The 20,260-nt window shown below is 38.0% G+C and overlaps 1 protein-coding gene across 1 annotated transcript in view; it reads left to right on the top strand.

The window, feature by feature from the left end:
• ZDHHC17 (zinc finger DHHC-type containing 17) overlaps window positions 1-16,879 on the top strand; it is a 66,205-nt gene extending 49,326 nt beyond the window's left edge. Inside the window, exons 11-17 of the mRNA NM_001030745.2 lie at window positions 1,950-2,074; window positions 4,904-4,966; window positions 5,809-5,902; window positions 9,540-9,623; window positions 10,018-10,175; window positions 12,241-12,335; window positions 13,734-16,879. Coding sequence (NP_001025916.2) covers window positions 1,950-2,074; window positions 4,904-4,966; window positions 5,809-5,902; window positions 9,540-9,623; window positions 10,018-10,175; window positions 12,241-12,335; window positions 13,734-13,872 — 758 coding nt within the window. The 3' untranslated portion in view covers window positions 13,873-16,879. The remainder of the gene's footprint in view (window positions 1-1,949; window positions 2,075-4,903; window positions 4,967-5,808; window positions 5,903-9,539; window positions 9,624-10,017; window positions 10,176-12,240; window positions 12,336-13,733) is intronic.
• The last annotated feature ends 3,381 nt before the right edge of the window (window positions 16,880-20,260 follow it).

The raw sequence follows: 20,260 nt of genomic DNA on the forward strand, positions 1-20,260 counted from the left end.
ACAGCTTGTTAGAGGAAAGGTGCGTCCTTAATAAGTTAATGCGAACATTCTACTTTATCACATGCATGACTATGACTTGTACTTAATTTGCCAATATTTTTATTGAAAACATACAGCCACTTCCCCCAGCAGAACAGGGAAACAGAAGTGTTTGTTGTTGTTGTTGTTTTAGAATACACTTACATTAACAATTAGACTTCGGTGAGTAGAAAAAGAGAAACATCGCCCCTATTTTTAGAAGGGATAGAAAGGGAAACCCTGGGAGCCACTGAGTGGTCAACCTCTCCTCTGTGCCTGGAAAGATCATGGAAGTGCTCCAGGACCAGGTTGGATGGGGTTTGGGGCTATCTGATCTAGTGGGAGATGTCCCTGCCCACGGCAGGGGAGTTGGAGGTAGATGGTCTGTAAGGTCCATTCCAACACAAACCATTATTTGATTCTATGATTTCATAAGTACAGAAGAGACCTTAATTGCATTTATTGATATTTCAGGGTTCTTCCATGCCACCAGAGTGTTGCAGATGGATTTGAGAGGCTTACTGTTATTCTTCAGAACTTCAATTTTCTTTCAGTTAATATTTGCTTGTATCTGTGCCACATAGATTTATTTATAAATAGTTTTTGTAATACTTTTCTAATACTTTTTAATGCCTTTCTTAATATATTTTCCCAAGAATACAAACAGAATAGAATATATTTATAGATACATAGTGGAATATATTTGAACATCTATTCTAGCTTCAAAATCCAATTTTTGTCAGAGCTTGCAAAAATGCTTTTATTATGTTGTTTTTAAAGCCTTATATACTAGTCCCATAAAAGTTGGCACTTTATAATGCTTTATGCTTGTATGCAGAGTTTTTTTTTTTTTTAACACAAACACTTCCATATTAAGATTTAATTATGGAAGTCTCAATGACTACCAAAAGTAGAGAGTAATATTCATCCAGGTAACAACATAGAGTAACGAAATAGATTGTGCAGTGATTTGTAACAGGTGTCCTTTTTGCCCAGAGCTTTATGAGGTATGGCATCTCATTGCATTTACGAATAACAGCTGGTAGGTATCTTTAGTGTTGGTCCTTTATAGGGTTACTGAACAGAGTAAATACTCTGAATTTTTCAGTTCTAGGGGCAGAGGCATATCTGAAGGATTTGCTTTTCCAACGTCATTGCTAAGAAATGTTCTAATTCTGTGAAGAAATGTCAAATGTTGTAAGACTATGCATGTTACGGAGAATCACTCAACACAGGAAATATATTTTAAACCTATTTTAAACCTAATGGTTATTTTCTGTCTTAATATGGTAAATTGATATTATAAACACTTCCAGGGACCTCTGAGTCCTGTGTTTTTCTGAAGTATTAGATATATTAGTATGTTAAAAATAGCTTTCATTGGTGTGATGTATGGCTATTGCCTTATGATAGGACCAGGTTTCAAATAGTACCTTTCTTGGAGACAACTGGTGGTTGTGACATGATTCGTGATCGCAGTCCAGCATTGTTACATTTAGTACAGACCCTTAAAAGGCTGGAAACAGGCGTTTTTGTCATCTAACTGGAATTCCAAGCCAATGAAGACTTATTAGTCAAGGATGATTTTATAAATAGAACTTTGAAATGTTTGTTGTGAAAACAGGAAATACTTTTGAGAAGATAAATTTCGTGGAATTTATTTAAAGAGGAAAATAATTACAAAAACTGAACTGTCATTATTCATTTCTGGAGAACTAAGTACTTCAGAAGTATCTCATAGGGAACATTTTATAAACACAAGTTTGGGATTTGGAGCAATAGAAAATGCTGAATACAAAAAAAAAGGTGGATCAACATTGAGTATTGTTATTTCAGACAAGGGCATCATCTTAATTTCATTTCAGAATTATTAGTGGGTGTTTTCAAGAGGAAGTTCGGTTTTAAACTTTAAATTCCTTGACTTCAAACACATCTCAATTTTTTCTTTATCCATCTTCCATTCCTTGCTAATAGCATTGCACTTTTCTACAATTTTGGAAAATCCTGGAAATCTGATCCAGGAATCATCAAAGCCACAGAAGAACAAAAGAAAAAGGTAAAGCTGTGAGCATGTTGGACTTGTTTTTCAGCTGCCTTCTGCCAGTTGGTTGGAGTATGCTGTATAATCCATGCCATTTCAATAAAGTGTTGTATAGGAAAGGGTCTACAGTGTTGAAGATTTCCTTTTGCTCATCTCCCAGGTTTCTCTCTTCTGTTCAGAATAAGCATTCAAGTCTAACTGGTCCAAGGCTGCGTTTAGGTTGTTCTCAGTAGGAAAAAAATAAAAATAAAAATCGTCGGTTTAGATTTTCAATAGAAAAAAGTTTAAAAAGTCATTGGATGAAAATGTGAATGTTCATAATTTTACCTTAATATAAGTGACTCATTATGGGTTAAGTGTTGCTAGTTTGATGCTGTAAAAAATTTCCAGACTTTAAAGCACGTCTAGTTCTTCTTACGTTTGTAATGAAAACCATTAAGTTGTTGAAGATTTTAAGTATAAAACAGCCAAAACTACTGGCTGTCTTGCTTTGTTTTAAATTTAAATACTAGAGGGCTTATTGATGATCTAATGAGATCTAATGCTTTTTAGCACTAATGACATTAGCTCTAATTTCTATGCGTTCTCAGCAGCCAAACTGAGCATGGACCACGCCAAATATACAAAAGCACCAGGAATGTGATTTTTGTTTTGTATCATCTTGTTTTCTAGAAGCTCACATATCACCAAAAGCTGAGTTCTGTTCTTGTTCAATTGTGAAAATAGCTATGTGGATTACCATAAAGCCACTTGGAGTAATGGCCTTAGGAAGTGATAAAGATATCACAGCCTTTAAAAGATGGTTGTGATGGCTTTCATGCTTTTTTTTCTCTGATAGATTATTACTGAGTTTTGCTGGTGAGCGTACAAATTTTCTGTGCAAATTCCCTGTTATTGCAATTTTGCCAAAATAAAATCCAGGCTAAATTCTCTTTCTTCAAGGTAAATTAAGTCCACAATTGCCTATTGGTTCAGATTCACCAAATTGCATAAACATGCAATTCATTTTATCCACGTGCACCAGTAGCTATACATGGGTATGAAAGCCTTGTTGAACTTTATAGGAATTGTAAAAGACAGCTTCCTCATTTAGATGCATATCACTGTTAATGTTCTGGATTTCTTACATTGTGACTAACCCAAGTGTAAACTGATTTATTATTGGGGGCATAAACCTCTGTAGGATATGCTTTAACTGGGTGCACTGTAGTACTTTCTCATGCTTTCATAATTTGTCTCCAAGTGTGTTTACACTAAGTTTGCCTTTAGCTTTTGAATAAGTAAGAAAAAAATTCTTTTAATTCCAGATGACCAAGCTAAGGATGTTTGGAGATGTTGCAGTAAGCAGCATTTTCAGATGTTTATTCTTTGGATGATATGTCATGTCATTTTTTATCTAGCATTTCTGTATCACAAAATAACCTGAGTTTTTCTTAAAATAAGTAAGTCACTTTTCACAATCAAATGTTAATAATTTGAAAGCACAGAAGGTAGACCCAGGGTTCACAAAGCACAAAAGTGTGTTTGTAACATGTCCTCCTGGATCTCTCTGTGTTGTAAGTTCTAAGGAAAGCTTGATTTGAAAGTGCTTTACATACACCTTATCACCTCTATTCTCATGAGTTTTAGGATGTTGCTTGTGGCTATACTGAACTCCAGTGTTGAGCATCGCATGTAAATTCCTTTGTGTATCTTCTCACTAGTGTGTAGTATAGTGCAAACTCTCTGAAGTCAGAGGAGCTACTTGTGGTTGTGTGGCATGAGAGTCTGGAAGGTTGCTTTAATAGAGATGAGTGCTGCGCCAAAAGCAATTGGAAGTCCAACTTTCGGAGCTTAGTTAAGAAATGTTAGAAAACTGTAAAAGACTGTTCCTTGTTCACCTGAGATAGGAGCGCTAAGACACTGATAACCCCTGGACTGTTGACTGTAGCTTTTACCGTCTACTTTGAGGCTAAGAATCCCATAAATGTTTCCTGACTAATTAAGTGTAGTATTGTGGGGAAAACTTAGGCACCTTCAGTCAAGTTAGTGCTCGTCATCTCATTAGGGAAGTGACAATTTTGTTGCTGTGATGAAATAGTACTTGTAAGAACCATATTACTGCTTCTCCAATGAGAAGTCATGTTGATGCGTAAGCTATATGTGGTTTGAAAGGGAGCAATAGATCTATTTACTGTTAGGCAATTTGTGCTGACTGAATTCCTTCTGGATCAAGGCAGGCTATTTTGGCAGAAGATGCTTTGAGGATATTTTCCATATGTGGCAAACATCATTTAAAAGTCTCATGTGAGACAGATTTCAGCTGCTGAATTTTGGAATTTGTTGGAAAATGTATAACAGAGTTGTAGGCTTCTTCTGTTCCATCAATAAAGTAGATACTGAGGGAGTGCACAACATAAAAAGTTACCATTTAGTGTGAAGGAATAGGGATGCTTCAGCTGATACCTCTTTATGTTCATCAGTTACGCCATGAATATAATGTCTGTAGGAGAAGGTTTGGTTTGTGTTGTTTTCTTTCTAGAAAGTTCAACATCTGAGGAAAGAGATAAAGACAGATTTAAAGTTTTTGATGGGATACCTCTGGAAATGGTCTTTATTAGACTAGCTGATCCTGCTACCTTCCTGAAAGGTCTTCATTGTGTTCCTCTTTAGAAATTTAGAAATCAGGCTTGGATTAACAGGGTATGTTTAAAATCAGTTTCAATGGAGTTTAACTTGCTCCTATATGTAGAGAGTACCTGAAATTTGTAGAGTTCACAGCCTTTGAGTCAGACGCGTTACAGTTCTTGTCAGCATTTGTTTGTATGCTAAATACTATTTCATCCTCTTTTTTTTTTCTTGCAGACAATAGTAGAACTCGCAGAGACAGGAAGTCTGGACCTTAGTATATTCTGCAGTACCTGCTTGGTAGTGTATACATATACATATTTTTTTCTGTGCCAAAACCAGATGATCCTATACTGGACACACTCTTGTTCTTACTAATGCCATATAAAGGGCAGAATTTATTTGCAATCTTTAATTCATGCAGTATTTTCAAAAAATAAAATCGTTTACACAGAAAGCCTTATGCAACAAGAAGGAAGTAAAGTATTCATGGTAAATGAATGTGTTTATTTTTTAAAAAAGACAACTTCTTAGCTATCAGGGCAGTCAGTATTGCACTTTAATGCTCTGAGCTATGTAGAACACGAGTGATGTTATATTCTTAAAATCAAATCTGGACTATGATGATGTATAAATGCGGCAACACGAAACTCTGTGTGTGTAGATCTCCAAATACTTAATATCAGATCTTTTTTCTTTCTTGCTATTTTATGTTCCTTTCAAAACATGAACTTTAAAAGAACTGTTGAGAGTAATCAAGAATTTTGAGTTGCAGTTGCTGAATAGCATTCCTGTCTTGAGAAAATAAGCAAAACAGTTTAGGGCTTCATTATGAGTACTGCTGACAGAATCATGAAACTGGAACTTGTTCTTTACTTTCATTGCTGAAAAGCTGAAATGAAACTGGTTGCTATACAAAGCTCAAGAGCTGGAGGGGATAGAACAACTTTGGGGAAAAAAATTCTTTATATAACAAAATTAAGGTTGTAGGGTACGTGTGTTTGTGTTAAATAACTTATAGGTTAAGATTAATAGCTAAGATCACGTTAAAGGTTGAAGTTATCTGGGAAGTTAACAAAATAAGTTATTTTCCATTAAACTGATTTTTTGGAGTTTTTAACAACTGTTAATAAACATTACAGATACGGAAGCCAGTGAGGTCTAAACACTGTGGTGTATGCAATCGATGTATAGCAAAGTTTGATCACCACTGCCCGTGGGTGGGTAATTGTGTAGGTAAGTAATCTGCTGAAATGCGATGCCTTTGTAATAGATAAAGAAGGAAAAAGCTTCTGGAAATGATCCTGTGTGTTGTATGGGATTTTGCCTGTTATTCTTTCATGGTGAAAGTGAGTTGGCAGAAAAACTGTAGAGGACTTCTGGTAGAGGGAAGGTCATCTTTAATATTGGTCCTAATTTTTCTTTCTACATGTGATTCTCTGTGTTAGTCTTACCTGTAGTGTCTGTTATATACCCAGACTCAAAATTGTTTTCTGTCTAATTCAGTTTCTTGTATGTATATTTATACTAACTTAAATTCTTCTAATCTAAGAAGTCAGTTAAGCTTTTAATCTTTTATTTCTACGGTAAGAATATGTACTGATTTCACAACTGACTGCTTATCCATTTGCCTAACATAAAATTTTTCATCTTTACTAATAATTTTCTAATTGTAAAGTGTACATATTCAAAAATGCAATTGCAGTAGTTAGATACAGAATGGCTTACTACTGAGATATTCTTCTCTTTTTGACCCCCGTCACACCTTCCATCCTCTGTTTCCCAGAATAAATTCATTTTTTTCTCCCCAGTGGTGATATAAAGAACTGATACAGAACAGGAATAAAGTATCTAAATGCTGCAATTCCCTGTCTTCTTGAAAAACTTACTTGAAATCCATTATTATGCAGGGGCCTCACAGGTAGAAAATGAATACAATTGTTTCATTTATTTATTTTTTTTAAAGACATGAGTAGAGGTAACTTTAATCTTGGGAAGGAATTAGGACCTGGATTCATTGACAGAAGCTTCGTTGTAGTCCTTTCAAGTATTAATAAAAATATTTAGTCAGTGTAGTTTGACTGTTCTTAGGGAACAGAACAGTGCTGACATTTGAATTGTTAACAAAGCATCACTAAAATCTCATGGAGATGGACTTGGGTTGTCCCATTCTATTTTTCATTTCCTACTGTTGGCACTATATGAGTTACTTTTGATTTATATTTTAGATGTTTTACAGTGATGAACTAAGAAATCTTTAATGAACAAAACCAAAAAGGCTGAGTGGGCACAAGCTCAGAGTTTGGAGACATTGTTGAGTGACAGTTTGATATTTGTTTTGTGAGAGTGCTGAGAAGTACTTGTCAGGGGGACAGAAAGATCCAGAGTTTTAACCAGTAATTTGAAAAGCATAAAAATTGGGTGGGGAAGGAAAAAAAAGACCCTAGTTTGTATCTAATAGGAGTATGTGAGTAGCAGGGTTAGGTTAGGTAGGAGTAATATAGTGGACTTTTTCTTGTTTGTTTGTTTGTTTTTTAGAGTGGTGGTGGTGGTTGGTTTTCTTTTTCCCCCAGAAACAGTGGAGGTGAAAAAGCAGAACCTTCTTGGACTTGAACAAATGGGGATAACCGTTGATAAAAGCAAACATTAGGAAACTTGAAAGTATGCTGGAAAAAAAAACAAGAAGTCACACCATGGGAAGGGAATGATGGTTTAATGACCTTATATGGCTTTTCTGCCTCCAGTTCATAGATGGTGACTATGAGCACAGGATTACAAAACAGAATCCATTCTTAAAACTGCATTCATGGCATGTTTCCCAAAAAGGGAAACATGAATTATGATGGAAAGGTTAAATTTGGAAATGTTTTGTATAGTCTTCAGATGTGTTAAAGGGACAAGAATTTTACTAAAGATAAGATTGAGGAAAGAGTGTGTACAGACACTCTAAAAATAAATTCTTTTGGGTTTATTTGCTATGCAAATAGATGAAAAGAAGGACAGGCTTCTTAAAAAAGTTTGCAATAAGGACAAATTATTTTCATCATGTCTGCAAAAGTGTCATTGATGTTGCAGTGAGAGAGTCTCTGAAGGTGATTGATTGTACCTGTCTTTCTAATGGAGTATCAGAATGGCCTCACATATTTCACAGGTGGTTGTTTACTAAAAAAAAAAAGAGTATTTCTCACTTTTAAACTTACAGTTAAGCAAATGCCATTTCAAATGCAAACTGTAGACTTGTAACAGAAATTCAGTTCAATTCAAAGAACAGCAGAGAAGAAGCTATAGCCAGTCTTTTTTTTACTGTTGTGACATGAGTTGTGCTGACATAGTACTGAATTGTTCTCAGAGCAGTGACTAAGAAGATAGGTCTTGTGTATATCACAAATCACGGTTTGCAATAATGATCTCTTCCCATCTCCAAATAAAGATTCTTCTCCAAAAGTAGGAGGAAGTAAAGGAATGAGCAATCCAGCCAAATCATGCAATATATAACTCTATCAGTTAAAATAACAATCAGTTGACTTTATTATGTTATTACTTATGTGTAATACAAACAAAACTATGTAAAAAAAAAAAAAAAATAGCAGCTGTTCTTAGAGCATTGTCTTAACTGTGAAGTTACTTACCGCTTTCCTGATAGTCCAGGGTGAACCTGTAGAATATAGTGCTGTGTTTTACTCAGTCTTATTTAAGATGCAAAAGAAAATTGGATTCTCCACTTTTCCAGTCTTGTAATAGTGACCAGGGCTGTGCATGTCTAGGCATGTTTTCACCAAATAATGGGTTCTCCGGTTAAGTAGAATTTGGTTCAGTATCTCTGGAGTTGCTACTGAAAGGAACATTTCGTTGGATACCTATCAGATGGACCTCTTGGTCTGACCATTTAACTTCCTGATTTTGAATTTGTTTTTATGAAACCAAACAGTTTCAAAAGTGGAAGTTATACCTTAGGGGCATTCCCAACACTCTTTCTTATATACTCTTAGCTGATTGAAGGCAATGATGCAGCGTATTTTACATCCAAAGTAACTTGTTTGATTTTCACAGAGATGTCTTGTACTCAGTCTAGCTTGTGTTTATGTGTGTTTTTCCTCATCTCTTTTTTATGTAGTCATTCAGTTTGCTTGCAAAAAGCACTTGATTATTTTCTGCCTCCAGAGGATGTTCTTGATTTAGCAGTTGAAACATCTGATATAATGAAGAAGTAAATACTGTGCTTGTAGATGATGACAGCCAAATCTTTATAGCCCATTACAGTCTCTGTGGGTTTAGCTTGCAGCCTAGTGCTTTTAGAAGGTTAAAACAGTGGACATATTTTATAGATGGAAGGTTGGGTTCTTCAAAATTAGGGCCTGCTTGCATAAGAGACATCATCTTAGCTGTACTGGTGTTTAAAATAGAGCATTCTTTTAAAAACTGATTTTTCTTGTTTTTAACTTCAGTCAAAATGTTGTACTTGTTTTTTGTGGCATTCATTACGTTAGCCAGCTAATCAGGCCTTGTCTGTTCAGTTTTTACCTGACTTCTTCATGTTTTGGTTGGGCTTAAACACAGTCGATGAAGCTAAGCTTTGAGTTAATTTGTTATCTTCAGATTTCATATGTTTTTTCATATTCCTGTTTATTTTAAGAACTCTGTAGTCTGACAGTCTTTTTCTACTGTCATTCTAAAAAAAATTACATACTGATGTGTAATTCCTCACTGTTCTGGGTTCTGTAAAGCTGTTAATGACATCGTTCTAAATATTGTATATTAATAATTGTATTAGCTCATGAAAGTGGTTACCTATAATAGGAAGTTAAGCTTCCTGGTGTGTTTTGTCTTCTGAAAGTGGAGTAATTTGATCTCTGTTGTTCTTGTGCAACTTTAGGAGCGGGGAATCATCGCTATTTTATGGGATACTTGTTCTTCCTGCTATTTATGATCTGCTGGATGATTTATGGATGTATCTCTTGTGAGTAAATGTGTGGGGTTTGTTTTGTTCTTCATTACTTATAAATACTTTATCTCCCATTATGGATTTTTTTCAAGGTTTTGCCTTATCAGAGTTTTTGATATTCTTTATTCTGTAATTGAACTGCATATTAATCATTTCCCATGGTAATTTAACTTAAAAGATGTTTTTCTTGTCCTGTTTTTTTTTTTTTTTTGTCTTCCTCACAACTATGTGTGTGCCTATGTCATATATTCAGTGACTTAGAAAAGGAAGCCAGAACAAGTAAAACTCTTTCGGTACACTGCTGTTCTCATATTTCATGCAGCGTGTTCTGATGTGAGGTTTACGTTGATGTATAGTAAGCATATCTTAAATCTTCTGTATGGTGTTTGTTGCTTTCTTTTTTCCCTAGACTGGGGTTTCCACTGTGAGACAAGTTATGCAAAGGATGGCTTTTGGACCTATATTACACAGATTGCTACCTGTTCTCCTTGGATGTTTTGGATGTTTCTAAACAGTGTTTTTCACTTCATGTGGGTGGCTGTGTTACTCATGTGTCAGATGTATCAGGTATGGAAGAGCATTTCATTTGGGAGTGCATAGGTATATTGGATAGTTGTTGTTTAAATGTTTGTTCATTATGCAAGACCAAGTGTTCAGTCTCAGCCAGGGAGGCAGGCATCTGTTGTCTCTGCATAATAGAAGGCATCATTCACTTCTCATTCATTTGTACTTCTTTTTTTTATTTAACTTTTGCAAGAGGTTAAAATACTTACCTCCCACTTTCCATTCTCAGGATGACAAAAAGGCAAAACAGACCAAAGAAAGGCAGTAAAGACTAATAGAAGCCTAGAGGATAAAATCTGTGGGTAGAAGTAGGAATAATGCAGTATGTCATTAGCTGCGTGGTAACTTCAAATGGGACACAATAATTTCTTAAACTCCTTCAGGGTGATTCGTCATCACATGACTTTACTGTAATCTGACCAAACCCAATTTTTTCTGCATCCTTTTTAATGAAAGACGAGTTGTGCTGGAAGCCTTTCAATATTACTTGTCATTAATGAGCAGCCAGACACTGATTTAATCTATCCGCAGATCCTGGAAATAAAAATCATGCTCTAAGACTTAGGTACAACTTCTTAGGAAATTGAAGTATTCTCCTCCTTTCTCTAGAGTGTTTATTAACAGTACATGCCAATTTTAGAATCTTCTGTATGCGCCATTTTTTTTCTAAAGGTCTTTGTCGCTCAAGACAAATGAGCGAAGATAACTACGTGTATTTCTTGTGGCTTTCAAACCAGTCAGAACCACCAGACTTTTATAGCAAGATGAGGCTGTAACTTTGCAGAGAGCCTTCTGTCATATTGGCCATGACCCACTGAGCTCCACGTTGAGAATCCCTGTAAATATGATCTGTGTGTGGATGAATCTTTGAATTATGCAACACTTGGAAAAATACATTGCATTGTATTTTGCATCATTAGTGTAATTAGGCAACATAGTCTTAGCACTTGACTTATTTATTAATCCTGGAAAAATAAAATAAAAAACATAGTCATATTAACACAGTGTTGCACTTAGAAAATCTAGGATCTTGTTTGACAAATCTTTCTGTGGAGTCTGACATAGGAATTGATGAAATTATTCTCCAAATTATTTCTTTGCTGTGCAGCTATGCAGTCTCTGCTATTGCTCTGTGTTTTTTCCCTCCATCATCAAGTTTTGACTTGCCCTGTATATTGAACTGGCTGGGGCTCTTGCCAAAGTACTACGTATGAAAGAAAAGTAATTAAAAAACTTTACTTCCAACTTCAAAAGTTGGCCATTAACACCTCATTTATATACATAGAAATGAAACTCCACTGGGTTTCATGGCGGGAGAGAAAATGCTTGAGACAATAAGTAAATCCAAATGAGGCAAGCAAGCCCAGGTTTAATTTTCTCAGTGTTCATGTTTTTGTAACATGTAGCAGAGTCAGCTTGATATTCCACTGGGAATTATAAGATTTTATCTTGCTGTAGACTATTAAGGGATTTCTCACAGTTCTGTTTCCAATTACATCACATTACAGTAAACTCCAGTTTTATATGTGCCCCATTAGGCTGAAGTAGTTGGAAAGTTATTACATAAAATTGTATTCTTTTTAGCCAAATGACTGTGGTTTGAAACAAACAAAAAAACCCTTTTCTAGTAAACTTTGTCTTACTGACAGAAAAGTTGTGCTACAAAGTTTTAAATGAGAGGGAAATATAGTACTGCCATAATACGAAACTATTATCAGAATGTCAAGAGGAAAAGAGTGATTCATATGCTGTGTAAAGAAACTCTTGATTCTGTTATTTACAGTGCACTTCAGTTGGTAATTAATAAAGGCATCTCTACCCTATGAACTAGCAGGGCACTGTTCAGTGATCATGATTTATCTCTGATCGCTTCTAAATATTTTGAACAATCTGCTACAGCAGTTGTATGGCATTTTATGTTGGGATCCTACAATTTCATCAGGACAAAAATTGTTCTTCAAAAGAAAGAATGTAAAAAAAGAAATTCTTTTTCTGCCTGTCTTATGTAGGGCTTGTTTGCCTGTTTTTACGTTGGCTAAATTGCTTACTTTATTTTTTTTGTCTTCAGATATCTTGCTTAGGAATCACTACAAATGAAAGAATGAATGCAAGACGATACAAGCACTTTAAAGTTACAACCACATCTATTGAAAGCCCATTCAAGTAAGTTTTAAAGCGTAAACATGCATTTCTCACTTGTGTTGCTCTTCATGTTTGAATTGTGCAGCTTTTTGAAACAGAACATAGCTAAGTACTTGTGGAGAGGGGTGCAAGACGTCCCAGGAGCTGAAGTGGAATTTGTGTAGGTGAGATACAGGCTTTTCGATACCATGAAGAGCAGGGTATGGTGAGGTTCTGGTTTCTGTAGTGATAAGAGTGCAAACTAAGAAAGGAGAGCTCCAGGATGGTGTAGCACTGGGATGTTAGTACTTGTAGGAGGGGAATGAGGCAGAATGGAGAAGCTTGCAGAGTCAAAGCAGGAAGTAAATGAAGGCATGAGGCTGGAATATACGTGGGTTGAGGGCATATTATGAAGGAGCAGATTAAGGACAGAAGCACATCTCATCCTGCAGTGAATGCTGTCGCTTCTGTAGGAGCTGCTACTCTTTCAGAGAGTATTCAAAGGAAGGGCAGGTAGAAGTCCTAGTTGCATGTAGTGTGATTTTTGTGCTGGAATAGAAGTTTGTATGATTCTTTTAATATTGTTACGTACAAAACCTTTATTGAGAAAAGGACAAGCATCTCTCTATGGTTGACATCTTCGTACAGAAAAAAGTTGTAGCAAAATCAGGTAATTACATTTTCTGAAAAAAGAACACAGAGTGGTGGGCAGGATAGGAAAAAACTACTGGTTTTATCCCTATGTTGATATCCAATTCATAAACCATATTTGGTGGAACAGCTGCTATTATAAAAAAGGACTCATAAAAATTAACACCATGTATCTAAAATAACTGATTGGCATCACCTGTCAAATGAGGGAGTAGTCATCTTGTTGCTTTGACCTGTTCTGGTGCGTTATTACATAAGCTTCTCTTCCAGAAAACCATGAACATATTCAGCTTGTGTGCAATTATTAAAAGAATATATGTTTTGGAGTTTTGATGCAAGCATCTTAAACATATAATGGTGAACTAATTTAGCAGCAGAAAGCCCTTGAACGTGTCATCTACTTCCTTAACGCTTCCTTAATTTTGTGTTGTGTGGGAACTTAATTGATCTTAGACCTACATCTGTGAACCACCAGATGTGACAGAAATAAGTATTAGGAAAGATAGAAGTGATTCTGGGTAAGAACAGTGGATAGCTGAAGGAATAAGAGAGCAGATAGCAAAGGAAATTTAGTATCATGATTGTGTCCAAGGACAAAAATTCATCACAATGACCTATTTTAGAACTTGTGCTTGCTGATGGAACTAAGACAATTTTTATCTGAATTGGTTCTGTGCAGTTAGGAACTTAAAGAGTGAGAAACTGAATCTGTAAAAAGACAAAAAAACATACTTTGTTAGAAGAGCTTTGTTAACACTTATTAACATGTATTTCTGTTCTTTTTTTTAGCCATGGTTGTATAAGGAACATTATAGACTTCTTTGAATTCAGATGCTGTGGTCTTTTTCGGCCTGTTATCGTGGACTGGACGAGGCAGTATACGATTGAATACGACCAAACGTCAGGATCAGGCTACCAGCTGGTGTAGCACCACCTTCATCCTGTGAGCATATCATATCTGAGTGGTGCCTGAAAATTTTTTCTCTCTCTCTCAAAACCACATCCCTTGAAGAGTAGCATGCTATGTGTAGGGCTGGTGATGAATCTTAAGGTACCTTCTCTTCGTCAGAATTTTATTAACAAAAGTAAAAATGGACAGAATAAACTGCCAAACCTCATAAGGAAGAGGAGAAGATCAAAAAGGGATTTTAACAGTTCTTAACATGAGAATTATTCGCAACAGCATATTCACAGTATTTGTTGCTGTTTGGTTTTTTTTATTTAAGATCTTTCACAATGGAGCATGACGTTATTGAAGTATTGACATAAGTAGTTATGTTGTGCTGAGCAGAAAAATTCATTTCCCAATATGAATAACTCCACTGAAATGAGAATCTAGAATATAAAGCTAAATTTCATGATGCAAAGTTCACTGATTGTTTTGGTGTAGGTCCTGTAATGTGATTTTTTTTTATTACAGATTTTCTGTAGTATTATGTACATTGAAAAATGTGCTTTTCAATACTGTGATAAACATCACGTGGTGGGGATCCCCTGTAATGTTCAGTTATAGCAGTAATGCACATCTGGTAACGCTAAGAAAAAAAATACATTGCCCACATTTTTTGGTGATGATTATTGCCACCGTTTACTGGTACAACTAAATAGTTGTGGAAGCCCGGTTCTGAGATCGTATAGTCTGAAATAAAAGATGGCACGAATAAGGGAAGCTCTTCCGTCAAAGCTGAAGCCGTGCTTAAACGCATGATGCACTTGCAGAAGTAGGTTACAGTGTATAACGTTCAGGAAGAAGAAGTGGAAAAGAAATCATTATCTTTGAAGTAAATGTATAAACATTTCACAAACTAGCAGTGCTTCAGTACTGGCTTTGGTCCCCAGACAGCACGATGTAACGTGGCTGCAGATGCGTTCAAAGAGCAGTTGCATGGGGGAAACCAAAGATGCGAAAACAAAAATCTCAATTATAAAACTCTAAAGTAAAACAGTTTTAAATCGTCTGCAAATGCAGAAGAAGCCACAGTCATCTGAAATGCTTATTTTGTACGGGCGTAAAATAATGGAAACCAAACTTTAAAAAGAAAAGGAAAGGAAAAACATATCTCCAAAATAGCACACGCACATAGAAAATGTAATGCAATGTTCTGAAGAAGGTGGTGTATTGGCAAGTGGGAAACACCCTTAATGTTTTTAAGTTCTCATGCTACAGGAAGGTTTGGAAGGTAAGGAATCAACTGAAATGGCATTCCAAGGGGGCTTTTCTTGAATGTGATGCACTGATTTTTGTTATGGTGTTTTCATATACTCATAGTGAATTGTTCACTGCTTCCTTAACTATTGTTTACAGAGAGACTGAGAATCAGGTTAGTTCTTTTCTAAGTGCTGTAGCAACCTAGTGGTTCGAGAATCCTGTGAGGGGAGTCTGGGGAGGGGACCTGAAAGCCGATGTCTGAGACCAGTGTAAAGAATGTGTATCTGTACATAAATAATTTATCAAATAGTTTTCTCTCTGTGAGTGTGTGTTTAGTATATTTAAAGCTGCTCATTTTCATTTTATTCAACCAAAAAGTATAGGAAGATATCTAATGAGCTTTTAGTGATGTTAAATATTGCTGTTAATAGGCGTTACGCCCTGCAAATTCACTGCATGTTTGATGCTTGGCAAAATTAGCGTTCTCTGTAATACGCAGATTACAGGTAATAAAGCAATCTAGTGGTATTCCCGCCCCTTGCCTTAGTAAGAGGAGCAGTGAAACTGTAAATAGTTGATGTTCAGTATTTGCAAGTAAACATTTTTTTTCTGTAGTTGTTTGTGGATCTCGAGACACACGCTTAGTTTGCAAGTACCAGATATCAGGATTTACAGAAGTGCAGCATTGAAGTACTTGAATGTTTAATACTGGAAAAACCAACGTCATCTTGGACACAGTTTTGATGGAGAGGTTTGGGTATAGGGGAGGCAAGAAGCCTTTGCCGTTCTTGTCAGACAAAATTGTAATCCCAATTCCATTTCAGTGAAAACAGTTGCTATCCGTTACTCATCTTTTTTGTAATCTCAAACAAAGCACGAAGACTTTGCAGTGTCATTTATTTATTTATCTATCAGTAACGTTCTGCATATTTCTTCACTTCTCTCATTTCTGTTGGGGGTTGGTTGACTTGAAGAACTGAAGTCCGCTTTATTCAAAGCCGCCCGGCACCAGAAGAGCGGTTCAGCACGTGGTACGGGTTTTGGTTTTCGTTGCCCAGTAGCATTAACTGCCCTGGGTTGTCCTGCAGTCCTTTCAAAAACAGTCTGCCAAAAAGGTGATCTTTGGTAACATGTGGTGAATTCTGCACTATTCACTGGGTAGGAACTCTCTGGTGACGGTTTTATGAAGGCCTGTAGAATTGGAGCAATATTGCTTGTTATTAATATTAACCTGTGTGTGGATTTGGGACGTGACGTTTCCAGTGCAGAATGTGACTTGTCTTGAGTAACACTGAAGTTTTGGATCAGGAGTCATAAAATCGCGCAGCGGGGGGAGCCAACTATGCAGCGTTTTTCTGTCAAGTTATCAAACTTGCAATTCATTCGTTGAACCAAAACTGCATCGCTTCTGAAACTCGACGAAGCTCATCCAGACCAACAACAGATCAGACCAGCTTGATCTGATCCAGGTAGAATAAATGGGAATTTTGTCTTGGCCCTAAACATGTGCTGTTCCTTTGCAGGTTTCTTTGATGTCCACCGGGTTTTGTTTTGTTTTTTTTTTTAAATTAATGTGTAAAACAGCATCACTACATTTTAAGCTATGGATTTTTTTGTATATTCTTTATTTATAACTGTGCCAAGTATTATTTTAATACTGTCAAGATCTTGATGTATTACATTGTGAACAATAAAATCTGTAAAATGTTTAATAAATTAGCTCTCCTTACATAAATTAAATCTGTTAAATTTTGTAAGTTATTAATCAAATAAATATTGACTCTTAGATGCAGTGTTTGTCATGACTTCTGGTGTGGTTATGCACAGCATTGGTTTTGTCCATTCTCAGAAGTCTCTCTGGAAACAGACGTCAGTAAGAGGAAGCACTTCCATCATGTAACAGGGCTACAGAAAAGTGCTACTCTCACTGTCTTTGTGCCCTCAGCTGCTGGGGCCTGGATTCAGCTCCTGGGTTTGAGCTGGCCCTGTCCAGGTCGCTCTGCAGTGGTTGGAAGCCTTGTGCCCGGCAGGGGCCCTTCAGCTGCAAAGGCTGCATTGAGCACTGCTTTGCCTTCCCCTCAGCCTCTGCACGGTGCAGGAGGGAGATGCAGCCTGCACCTGGAATTAGTCTTCCTTCCTTCTTCTTGCAGCTGTTTGCAAGGGAGCCACGTGTGTCGGAGGTGTCTGTGGGTGGACTGTTTGTTGGTGGTCAGTGACGGGCAGAGCTGCTGTCTAGAGCTGAGGCAGACAGTGTTAGTTCACCATTTCCCTTTCAGTGCCTTTTTTTCCCCTAAGTATCATTAAGACAGCATATTGTCTGTGTTTTGATAGCTCTGATCTTAGGTTCTGTACTTTGTGCACGGTATTCTCTGAGATGCTTTTGATGTTCTGTTTGGTTGCTCTGAAAAATCTCAGCTGTGAAATGACCTTATGAAACTGGGCTCTGGCGAGGAGGAGAGGCCTATTCAAGCTCATTTGACTAAAGCAGGGCATGTGCACACAGACTTCAGCTGAAGCAGCCATGCTGCTGCACACCTCCCTGCACTTGGTTAGAAATAAAGAGAATAACGATAATAAAAGCCTTAGCACTACTGCATGCTTTTAGAAAGAACACACAGCGTACCCTTTATTGGGCTAAGCTGAAAGTGCTTGTAGAGATTTCTGAAATAAGCAGATTTTGTGCTGCATTTCTGGCCTGCACACGGTGACCAAACAGATCGGTTCCTCCAGTATGAGCGTGTGCGTAAACGTATTCAGGAAGTTTGATTAAATGCTCTTTTTTTCGTTCTGTCATTAGCTCTTAAGTTGGCACATAAAGAGTAGCTCCGTCCTCAGTTGTGAGATACTCTACAGGTTGGAGATGGTGGCATCTGATCATGATGGTTACAGTGACAAAACCCGCACTAAGAAGAATTTCATTTAGGAATAATGGCTTATATGCTATTAAATGGTCCTAATTTGCAAGAATTTGACACACTTAAGAATGTCTTTCCTAAAGGACCCTCAGTTTATGCACTGAATGCAGTTTCTTGTGACTACTGTATATAGTAATGCAAAAATCTGACAGCAGCTTGTACAAAAACTTAGGATAAGTTACAGTTTAACTACAGGAATTCATTTTGAGTCACTCTGAAAGTTTATTTCAACTCTTTTTTTTTTTCCTTTTTATTTCTGCTGTGCAGTGGCCTTCTTCCCCCTTCCCCAGAGGCCAGCTTCTCAGCTCCGTGTTCAGCACAAGGGCGGACTCCCTGGAGGCTGGCGATGGCAGTGGAGGTGTGAGCCTTTGGTGTGGTTGGGAGGGCTGGAGGCGCAGGAGCCTTCCTGCACAAGTGTCAAGTCAGCAAAGGAGCAAAACCCTTTTGTAGCAGAAGAGTATTAAATTCTTCACTATGAAGGACCAGAGGGTTGCACTGGTGCTTGTGGTCTCACCGCCACCCCAGCATATGCTGCCTCTATACTACTGGTGTCGTTTTCAGTTGTAATTTTTCCCCGTGTGTGAGCCGTGCAAGCTCTTGGCTCACATTTTGATCTGCCTGTCTGCTCTTCCTCGGATCCACATTGTTCCTCCCTAACTGGTACAAAATGCTCTTTGTGGATTACTTTGACTAGGCCATATTTTTCCAATCAGGCAGTTGGCTGGCGCTGCTGCACTACCTCAGACTGCGGCGGTAGACGCTGCTTGAACCTCTGCCTGAGCCCACGCTCACACACGATTACCATTTTATTGCAGCATTCCTGGTCGTGCTTGTGTCTGCATGAACTCACTCTGTAAAGGCTTTTTTTTCCCCAAAGGTATCAGCCTGCTCCCAAAACCAGACGGTTTCAGCTCTCATCTTTTCTGTAACAACTTCTGTTGGGCAGGATGAGAAGAGAAACAACCTCCCACCTCTGCCCCAACCACCGCTTGGGCTGTAAGTGCTGTAACCCAACTCTGCCCTGCCTCAGCAATGCGGCCGTGCTCTAGAAGCTTGGCCTGACTGACCTCCTTGCTATGCAGGAGTCTATTCTGCACTGGAAGGGATGGGAAGCAGCTCCTCCTGCAGCCTGTTACCTACTGTAGCTCAGGAGTACTCTTGAGGTACAGTGTGTGGGATAAGGAGCCGATTCCCAGATCCCAGGCGCTTCCTCCTTACAGTAGGCCAAATGAAGCCCTGAGCTCTGTGAAGGGATGTAACAGTGGCAGCCTGGACAAGGAGCCTGAGCGCACCAGTGAACATGTGTTTCTGGTGCTCAGGGATGTTTTTAAAAACAAAACACAAACAGCAAAGCTGTTTCTACTAATGCTGATTGCTTGCAGAAAGATGAGGCAGCTTCCCTCAGACTGAGTGACTTCTGCCTCAGTTTTAGTACCTCATTCTCACATAAGGCCTCTGTGTTGGGCTTCTGTTGAGGAAGTGACCTCTACTTGCTCCACAAGTGAAAGCTGAGGTGCTGTTGACGCAGGCCTAGCAATGTCAGCGGGAGATGCTCCAGCCCCTAAAAGAAGCCCATCTCTCCTGGGAGCTTTCCACTTGTAATTTCAGTACTTTCAGCAAATGCCGCTATTTGACACTTAGCAGATTGAAGGACCCTGGCTGACTGTGAGGACCTTCACACAACTGGTGCGATCACACTAAACCTAGGCTGCGTTTGACGCATTTTAGCTGCCTGTGCTCCTCACCCAATCAGCTTGACCCCATGTCCCACTGCCTACCCAGTGCCTGAAGGCAAAACTGTTCTGCTCTGTTGTGGCACCACAGCTGTCTTTGGCAGGTGCAGACCCCCAGCAGTCCTCCCCAGGTTTCAGAGAACTGAGGGGTATAGCACTACTGGAAAGAGGTCAAAAGCTTCTCTTAAAAGTATGTTTCACATGTTTATCCAGTGCTTGATCAGCTGTGAGTAGGGATGGGATTCGTCTGCACCTCTATGAGTGCACTGCAACCATGCAAACCCTGTACATAATAAAACCTCAATACCAAGGCAGATGTAATCCCTAAGAAAGTTCTACTGATCAAGGATTGTCTTCCCCTCCCTAGAGAATCCAGGGCAGGGACAACTGCTCATTTATGTGTATAACCACTTAAATCCAGCACACCCAGCTCTCCACCACTGCTTACAGTAGCAGATGAATATCCTGTCCCCCCGTTGTGTGCCTGTGGTAGTGAGGTGTAGCTTCCAGTCCTGCTAG

This window comes from Gallus gallus, chromosome 1 (assembly GCF_016699485.2).
Source record: "Gallus gallus isolate bGalGal1 chromosome 1, bGalGal1.mat.broiler.GRCg7b, whole genome shotgun sequence".
Lineage (NCBI taxonomy): Eukaryota > Metazoa > Chordata > Aves > Galliformes > Phasianidae > Gallus > Gallus gallus.